Source organism: Rhamphochromis longiceps, linkage group LG8 (assembly GCF_057381845.1).
Source record: "Rhamphochromis longiceps isolate RC_006_pf linkage group LG8, R_longiceps_female_GT1.1, whole genome shotgun sequence".
Classification (NCBI taxonomy): domain Eukaryota; kingdom Metazoa; phylum Chordata; class Actinopteri; order Cichliformes; family Cichlidae; genus Rhamphochromis; species Rhamphochromis longiceps.
The window spans coordinates 35,104,717-35,114,716 of NC_140564.1; the positions used below are offsets into that span (position 1 = coordinate 35,104,717).

The 10,000-nt window shown below is 47.8% G+C and overlaps 1 protein-coding gene across 1 annotated transcript in view; it reads right to left on the bottom strand.

The window, feature by feature from the left end:
* Positions 1-10,000, bottom strand: part of LOC146664391 (cGMP-dependent protein kinase 1-like) — a 48,228-nt gene that overhangs the window by 17,668 nt on the left and 20,560 nt on the right. The window contains exons 3-7 of the mRNA XM_085415177.1: positions 7,108-7,213; positions 6,320-6,383; positions 6,159-6,236; positions 5,977-6,071; positions 3,905-3,970 (exon numbers count right to left, since the gene is read on the bottom strand). Coding sequence (XP_085271303.1) covers positions 3,905-3,970; positions 5,977-6,071; positions 6,159-6,236; positions 6,320-6,383; positions 7,108-7,213 — 409 coding nt within the window. The remainder of the gene's footprint in view (positions 1-3,904; positions 3,971-5,976; positions 6,072-6,158; positions 6,237-6,319; positions 6,384-7,107; positions 7,214-10,000) is intronic.

The following is a 10,000-nucleotide window of genomic DNA, read 5'->3' on the forward strand; positions in this document are numbered from 1 at the left end:
TGATGGATGTCAGCGGAGTTCTGTCAAGGGAAGCCAGGCAATGCCTGTCTGTGAAATCTACCAGTCACGGCTGTTTGCATCCATCTTTCACATAACTGCCATCTTGTGGCCACAGCTGGTCCTTGTCTCTGGAAGCAGAATTAACTCCACCTCTGGCTGGGCCTTGGGGCCTTGGGTCCTGGTTATTGTGTCGCCAGGGTTGTGGGTGGGTGCATGGGGCTCAGCCCTGGTGCGGGGGACCTCTAGTGCATTGGCCCAACTGGAGGGCTCTCTAACTGGTGGGGAGGCTGTTACATCTTTTCAGGAGGTCTCCTCTCTCCAGGAGCTCACTCTGCAGGTGGGGGAGAGGTGGAGAATGAACTCAACCCTGCGAGTCTGGGAGAAGATTGGATGATGGGGTGGGTGCAGTTTTTTATCTGCGGTGGGGTCGGGTGGCCACTTGCCCCTCCCTTGACGACCACATTACTCATACTCTCATAACACATACAGTGGGGGCAAAAAAGTATTTAGTCAGCCACCGATTGTGCAAGTTCCCCCACTTAAAATGATGACAGAGGTCAGTAATTTGCACCAGAGGTACACTTCAACTGTGAGAGACAGAATGTGAAAAAAAATCCATGAATCCACATGGTAGGATTTGTAAAGAATTTATTCGTAAATCAGGGTGGAAAATAAGTATTTGGTCAATAACAAAAATACAACTCAATACTTTGTAACATAACCTTTGTTGGCAATAACAGAGGTCAAACGTTTACTATAGGTCTTTACCAGGTTTGCACACACAGTAGCTGGTATTTTGGCCCATTCCTCCATGCAGATCTTCTCGAGAGCAGTGATGTTTTGGGGCTGTCGCCGAGCAACACGGACTTTCAACTCCCGCCACAGATTTTCTATGGGGTTGAGGTCTGGAGACTGGCTAGGCCACTCCAGGACTTTCAAATGCTTCTTACGGAGCCACTCCTTTGTTGCCCGGGCGGTGTGTTTTGGATCATTGTCATGTTGGAAGACCCAGCCTCGTTTCATCTTCAAAGTTCTCACTGATGGAAGGAGGTTTTGGCTCAAAATCTCACGATACATGGCCCCATTCATTCTGTCCTTAACACGGATCAGTCGTCCTGTCCCCTTGGCAGAAAAACAGCCCCATAGCATGATGTTTCCACCCCCATGCTTCACAGTAGGTATGGTGTTCTTGGGATGCAACTCAGTATTCTTCTTCCTCCAAACACGACGAGTTGAGTTTATACCAAAAAGTTCTACTTTGGTTTCATCTGACCACATGACATTCTCCCAATCCTCTGCTGTATCATCCATGTGCTCTCTGGCAAACTTCAGACGGGCCTGGACATGCACTGGCTTCAGCAGCGGAACACGTCTGGCACTGCGGGATTTGATTCCCTGCCGTTGTAGTGTGTTACTGATGGTGACCTTTGTTACTTTGGTCCCAGCTCTCTGCAGGTCATTCACCAGGTCCCCCCGTGTGGTTCTGGGATCTTTGCTCACCGTTCTCATGATCATTTTGACCCCACGGGATGAGATCTTGCGTGGAGCCCCAGATCGAGGGAGATTATCAGTGGTCTTGTATGTCTTCCATTTTCTGATGATTGCTCCCACAGTTGATTTTTTCACACCAAGCTGCTTGCCTATTGTAGATTCACTCTTCCCAGTCTGGTGCAGGTCTACAATACTTTTCCTGGTGTCCTTCGAAAGCTCTTTGGTCTTGGCCATGGCGGAGTTTGGAGTCTGACTGTTTGAGGCTGTGGACAGGTGTCTTTTATACAGATGATGAGTTCAAACAGGTGCCATTCATACAGGTAACGAGTGGGGGACAGAAAAGCTTCTTACAGAAGACGTTACAGGTCTGTGAGAGCCAGAGATTTTCCTTGTTTGAGGTGACCAAATACTTATTTTCCACCCTGATTTACGAATAAATTCTTTACAAATCCTACCATGTGGATTCATGGATTTTTTTTTCACATTCTGTCTCTCACAGTTGAAGTGTACCTCTGGTGCAAATTACTGACCTCTGTCATCATTTTAAGTGGGGGAACTTGCACAATCGGTGGCTGACTAAATACTTTTTTGCCCCACTGTATAGGGCGTTGGGGGTGGGCACGTCATACCGCGTCCAGAGGACGGTCTGTGTATTCAAACCCACCTCTGGCGCTGGTGCCCAGCCCTCAATTTTAAATGCATATACACACTGAGGGTTTTCGGGAGAAGCCGTGCTGCTCTCTGGCAGGAAGCACCATGCCCTCCTGTGTTTTAGATGCACTTGAGAACAGCACGCAGCAACACTACATATGAGCGGGCGGAGGGAGGTTTGGGGTCTTCACTCACCCCGGTTCTGTTAACCGTCAGACTGGGATGCGGGGCCTCCCTGCTACTGCAGATAAGGAGGCGGTCCGCTTTCCTCCACCCCAGAGAGAAGGGTTACACCTCCTGGGTCCAGGTACGGTTTGCCCCTCTGGGGGCGGGGTACCTGCACATGGAATATACGGTATGTTTGGGGAGTGCGACTGTGTGCACAGTGTCTGTTTGTGTCTGTCTACACGTAGGGTGAGTGCCGAGTGTTTGGTTGTGTATATGGGGTGGGAATGCACGTTTGTGTCCGCGTGCGCCTGTTCGTCTGTGTCTATATGTCAGGTTGGGTCTTAGACTCAACCTCTCTGGGAACATCTCAGGCCATCCAAAGTACGGAGGCCGATCTCCCCTCACCACACTCCCTGCCGGTGGCTGATGCCCTCAGATGTTGGTGTGTTGGTGGTTCTTGTCGACTGGGGCTGGGCGCTCATGTATGTATGTTTCTTCCCCCCTTTCTCACCGTCTCTTCTCCCCTCTCTTTCTTTCATTCTGTCTCCCAGTCATGTCTGTCCCGTTTGTAACAACTGAAAACAAAATAAAATAAATACATAATTATAATAAAGTTCAATCAAATGGACCAACATGGCAAGGCCATGATGATCCACTTGGTAAAGTAAATCCGCTCGGCCTTTCTTGGCCTTTCTTGGCCTTCAGACAACAATTCTGATGCTAAAGATCCAAACGGGACAGACAAAAAAGAAAAAAAGAAAAAAGAATGAACTCCACCTGATTATGGAGCCGCTGAACTCCGTGTGGGGTTCATGTCATCGTGGTTGTGTCTGTGTCCTGTTAATCGGACAACACTAAGCTTGTCAAGCATCGTGTTTGCACATGTGCATTTTTGATGAACCTCTGGACTTTGATGGGAGGCTGATGGAAGATTAGCGTGTAGCTAATCTGTCGCTAAGCTCTGCTTTCACTGCTCTGACATCAGTACGATCTGCACTTTGTGTGGAAACACAGCCAGCGTTAGCAGGTAAACAATCACTTTCATTTATCATGTGAACCACCTCAGCCAAATAATGAGCTAATTCATTTAGCACCTTAGTACTGAAAGCTTTAATTATGGGGGGGGGGGGGGGGGGGGGGGTACTTTCATGTACTAATTTCATGACAGAAAGAAAGTGTGAAATCATTTGTCCCAGACGGGGCTCCGGCTTCTTTGTCTGTAAGTTCCTGTTAATCATCTCCACCACTGGGAATAAAAATCCCCCAAACTGCAGTCAAACTGTTTAACACCTGTGTGCTCATTTAAAAATCAGCACTTTGTGTTTGTTTTTTCTCTTTGAGCTCATTTTATGGAAGAAAAGAAAAGTAAAGAGCTTCATATGCTGCGCTGTGTGTGTAGTTAGCTGTGAGGCCCAGCAGGGGGCAGCAGGAGCTTCACTCTGCAGCTCCACTCTGTGTGTTTAAACAGTCAGACACAAAGTGAGGGCGCTGTGAAGGAGGAAAAACGGCCGACAGGTTCACCTGCTCAGGTGACACACGAGCGCCACCGCAGCACGCACAGGTGAGTTTGAGTGAACAAAATGTAACGACTCACTCTCTGTCGATGACCAGGCAGGTGACCGGCTCCGTGGCAACCACGTTGGCTGTTCTGACATCCTCCCTGTGGACCACACACACACACACACACACACACACACACACACACACACACACACACACACACACACACACACACACACGTTATGCTGAGGTAAAAGGCTAATTGCACAGCAGTGGCTCCGAGACTGCACCAGTGTAATGAAATATGAATGAAGTGCTGTTTTCCTGTACGAGCACTGCTTTCATTTTGACTCACAGATCCTTTAGAGGCATCTGTCATGGAGGAGACCTCGCTCTGCTCCCAGGTTTGTCGGACGGTGGGAATCGTGAGAGCGTGACACCTCAAGGCTCGAGGCTAACGAGGGGGAAACGGATGGATCGGTCATGCAGAGCAGACCCTGACAGACCGAGTAAGAAGCTTTTATCGCGGCTCGGGCTGCTTCATACTGCTGCTGGACTCCTGACTGCAGCTCACACTTTAACAGCCTTCCCTCACGTTCAGCAGCTGGAGGGGCTTCCCCCTGAACATCCATCAGGCCAGACAGCTTCATGTCCTGCTGCTCGCTGAGGTCAGTCGACCGGCAGGTGCTGGTGCTTCCTGATTGGTTCTGGGATGGCCGCCCGCTCCCTAACAGGGTTCAGGTCAAGAAGGAAAACACACCTGTTCTTGTTCATGTTTCACTTGAGCTTCAAGTTTGGTTCACGTGTTAATTTGGAAACAAACTCAGAAACCAAACCATTGTTTTCCTGCTCACTGAACATCTGAACACTTTCAGCTCACCTCCATCTTTAAACCTTCCCTTTCACTCATGTTGCTCTCCCTCTGACCTCTGACACTTGTCTCCACCCACTCCACCCTGCAGCACTTCTTTGACCCCTGGTACTTAAACCCATCCAGCTCCACCACCTCTCATCTGTCTTTTTCTGAATTTTTATGAAATTTGTTGCTTGTGGAATTTTGAATTATGTCTTTCAGGGTTCAGCGTGCAGCTCAAAGACGCTTCAACGCAAAGGGAATCAAACCGACGACCTCGGGCCACAAATACCCAACAGATGAGAAAGCTTGCACCTTTAATTCTTTTGATTTTAAAAAGGTGACGCTTGCGCTGTGTTGGGTTGGTCCACATGACGGAGCGATGCAGGTGAGTCCTCCGAGGTTGAACGTGGACTTTGGCCTGCGGTGAAGCTGCAGCGTGGCCTTCAGCCTCCTGCTGTCTGAATAAATGAGTCAGTGTGAGCTCCTTCCAGCTCTTTACAGAAAAGCTCTGAGACCGAGGCGCTCACACTGATACAGACACTCGCAGATGGGCCGGTGTGTGAACGGCGCTCCGCGGGGAAACAGAGAAACACTTCAAACCAATTAGCAGCAGCTGCGATGATGGCAGGAGGTTAGCAAAGCGCACACATGTTCCGACTTCACATGTGCGGACTCCGACACGCCTCATCTCGCTCCACCTCGAAGCTTCTGAGCCGCCAACGCCAGATTCTCCTCCAGGTGTTTTAGCTGAGATGAAATCTATTTGGACAGGACGTCCACATGCTGCAGCCGGTCCTCACAAAGATGGGAAACAAGCGTCCCATTAAAGTGCTCCCGGTGACCTCATTTCCTGTCAAACTCACTCAGAGACGGCGTTATGAGGAGCTGAAGTATGTCCACCCTGAATGACCTTTCACCTGTATACCTACAGGATGTGTGTGTGTGTGTGTGTGTGTGTGTGTGTGTGTGTGTGTGTGAAGGTGCAGCCCACAGAATCCTAAACATGTCGGTGACATCATCATCCTCCCTGCAGCGCCACCATCTGGACACTGATTCTGCTCCTTCCCACCTCCCATCTCACGTCACCCTCAGTCTAAAACCAAACGTTTTAGCCCCTCCCCCCTTTTCTGACTGGCTGCCCCTGACAAACAGAAGGTTTGATGAACTGTCAAAAACATTTTGTTTTGTCTGTGTGAGCTGACGTCTTTCAGGGCCGTCAGAGTGAACTGAGCCGCACCTTCTGTTCTTCAGAGCGAATTTTAAACCAGCCTAACGTAATAAAATAACATATTTGGGTCACGTGACCTTACCCCTGTAGTGCTCTCTCTCCAAACCAGTCTCCCTTGACGAGCTCCCTGAGGTGTACAGGCTGCTGGGTGGCTGAATCCCCCTGGGTCACATTCACCTGTGAGGATGTATTGGATGAGGATGAGCGGGCAGATCAGTCACTAGGAAACGAATGAGAGGAAGACGAAGAGGAGGATGGACTGACCTTCCCTTTGCTGATGATGAAGAAGGTGTCTCCTCGGGCTCCCTGTCTGATGATGTACTCTCCATCCGAATAATGAGTCTAAACCCAGAAGACAGCATCTGATTGGAGTATTTACAGGCCCACTCCCACAGAAGAAGACGAGGGGGCGGGTACAAACTCACCTCCTCCATGACATCCGCCAGTTTGCTGAGAGTTTCCTCAGGAAGACTCTGGAAGGTGGGAACGCTGCAGACACAGACAGGAATGATTCAAACTCAAAAGTTGGAGTTTGTTGTGAAAAGATAATAAATACGAGATGAATGGAGCCATGTTCCTCATCACGGAGTCTGTTTGTCTGACCAGAGGACCAATAATGCAACTCTGAGTAACCACTGTGGAGGGACGGTGAGTATTTGTGACATATACAAAAAGCACAGACTTTTAATCTTCAGCTGAGCTTCTGATCGCTCCGCTGATTCAAACAAACCGCTACAAAAATACTTAAAGTCTGTAAAACAGAAGAGCCGACGACAGCGAAGACGAGAATACGATCACGTTATGAGACTCTTTCTATTTCTCACTGATGTTATAGTATATATTTATATTATCACATTTATATTATTCATAATGTGAATATTATTACAACCTGAATTGTTCTGGTAAATACATCAACATATTTATTCCATTTTAGTTTTGAAATGTTCTCATTTATAATGAATGAATGTATTTCTCACAGGAAACTGGACTCTTGGTTGGTGTCCTTCCTTAAGACACATCTGTGGACAGCTGTGTTGAAGTTTACCTACATGTGCTTTACTTTCACCGACTAACAGACTAATAAATAATAAATACAATTAATAAACAAAATAAGCTTTGTAAGCCTGAGAAGGTTTCTGGGTTTACTTGTAAAACTTTTCCTAAACTCTGGCATTGTTGACTCTGTCATCGACTTTTAATGGCAGTTTCTCACCTCTTCAGGAAGTCCATGTACTCGGCGTGTTTGATGAGTCCGGTTCTCATCATGATGGTCTGGAAGCACTGCCGGTCGATGGCCCACAGCTTCACATGGGTCAGAGCTACAAAACACACATTTAGCATCATGAGCGCATCGACAGCTCCGCGTCACTTTGACTCAGTTAAAGGAAACATCCTGAAAGGATGCAGAGGGAAGGATCTGTGGCTGCTGTGGAAACACACACTCCAGTGTGTACAGCCAGTGATGGTGTGTGTGGTCTGAAAATGACACACACACATGTGATGAAAGTTTTGTGTCAAACACTCTGCACAGAAATTTCTTCATAAGAATTTTCTTCCAGAAATCCCTGAGGCAAAGTTGTTGCTTAGTAACATGAACCATTACAGCTGCTTAAAGTCCAGCTTGTTAACAGCAGCGTGCGCATTAACAGCAGCGTGCGCATTAACAGCAGCGTGCGCATTAACAGCAGCGTGCGCATTAACAGCAGCGTGCGCATTAATAGCAGGTGGCTGTTAACAGTGGCGCGCTCATCTACAGTGAAGCGCACATTAGCAGTGGTGTGCTTGTTAACAGTGGCTTGTGCATTACCAGCGCTGTGCATGCTCATTTACAGCACCATGCTTGTTAACGGGAGCACGCTCATTAATAGCAGCGTGCTTGTTAGCAGCGGCGTGCTCATTAACAGCGGCGTGCTCGTTAACAGCGGCGTGCTCGTTAGCAGCAGCGTGCTCGTTAACAGCGGCGTGCTCGTTAACAGTGGCGTGCTCGTTAGCAGCGGCGTGCTCATTAACAGCGGTGTGCTCGTTAGCAGCAGCGTGCTCGTTAACAGTGGCGTGCTCGTTAACAGCGGCGCGCTTCATTTGGTTAACAGATTTCAGCTCTTTAAAAGTCACATCTCTGACTCATGTTTTAACAGGAAGTCTTTGAGCTCATTAAACACAGTTTGTCTGCTCGTTACCAGCAGAGCGTTTCAGAGTGCATCTCACGTCCTCGACTCCAATTAGTCGTGATTCGATCCATTAATACTGAATATCTAATAGATCTAATGCAGCCTGAAGGAAGTGTTTGTGCCAGAGATGCTCGGTGCTGATAGTAAAAACGATTACACCTGGAGACGACGACAAACGGCTCATAAATGTGATGCCGTTTATTTTTCAGGGACTGCTGGATCAGATTGACTTATGCTCATTATAAAGGTTTACTCTGAGTTACAGAGAGCAGAGGACAATACCAGAGAGAGCACAGTCATTTCAAACAGACCAATCACTGTATAGGACTGGGTCCTTTTTCTCTGGAGTCTCAAATCTGCGTGCTGACATCAAGATGACGCAGGTTTGATTCCCCAGACAGTCGTAATGTTGAGCCAATGAGAGGAGGACAGAAATGAGGCAGTAAGCGATACTCTGATATCAGAATTAAATCAAACTTCAGAAAGAGAGGAACCCGCTGGCTGTGATCAGTGTCTGAGCGAGGACCAGGAGCTGCCAGGTTTTACTACCTCTGCACACAGCTCACGCACCTGATCTGGTGTATTTGGTGCATTTGGTACGTGGTGGTGGGTCGGTATGAGTGTTCAGGTTCAGGTTACTTTAGGGGTCGTGGGAGCTCACGCTGTCAGTGTGGATCAGGACGCTTTCAACATGTAATCTGTTAGCCATCCCATAAACTCCAGCACTGATGCTGAGACTGAGGCGGTTGCCATGGGTACAAGTCATCCACCTGAAGTTGCTGGCAGTTACCGTGGCGATGCAGAGACTTGCTCAAACTTCCTTCAGTTTAATGAGCGGAGGTGTGAGGAAACACGAGCACACATGGATGGATTTTCTGTATACAGAAAAGTCTCACTCTTACTCCCACACTACTCCGCTCTGCTTTCCACCTTTAAATACTATCTTTCTGAGACTAACAGATAAATTATATATTTAAATAGTAAACATACAATCTTTGTTTCTGTAAGTTTGTAATTAATAGTCTAATCGTTTACATGGTTTCTGGAATTAAGAAGCTTTAGCTTTGTGGCTCCTGGACGCTCTGTTACCACAGTGACCTCACAGCAGCCATATTATTGGTCACATGATGTCATTAAAAATGCTCCAAAAGGCTCCAGCAGCACAAACACGGTCCAGAGGTCCAGTGCAGCCCAGCAGACAGCTAGCTGCTACAGCCACCTGTATCACCTGTCAATCAAAGAGGCCACGCCCCTTAAAAAGCAGACAGCTGAGTTAAAAAAAATCAGGTGTTATAAAGGATTAAATGATCCATAGAGACCAAACATTTTGTGCATCAGGCTGTAAACAGGTTTATTTTAACATGGGACTCCACTGACTCACTGCTGCCCCTGCTGGATGTCGGAGGAACTGCAGGTTGTGTTGCTTCAGCGCTGACTTCATGTTTCAGCTGCAGAACCTGTAACTCAGACTGATGATGACTCTGACCTGGTGCATTACACCACATTACCTTCTCTGTGGTGGTGTCTCAGTTGCTGTTTGGCCATTACTCTTTATTACTTTTTCCACTGCTTTATGACCTGCTGCCTGTTGCTATAGAGATACCAAGTGTTTCTGTAACCACGGAAACAACGGGAGACCCTCAGAGCGGCAGATACAACGGTCTGAGCAGAGTTTACAGTGCGAGTGTGATTCAGGGGGGCGGACGGACCGTTATTAACATCTATTTATAACTAACCAGAGTGAACATCAGAATCTCTACAGTGCGTGTGCTGTAAAGGTCAAAGGTCAGAGTTATTCATATTCAGAAGCATCTTCAGTCAGGTCAGAACCACAAACAGCAACAGAAACACTCTCAGGCTGTTTGTTCTCAAAGGGCCGGAGTCTCTGTGTGATTCCAGGGTGGTGTGATTCCAGGGTGGTGTGATTCCAGGGGCCCA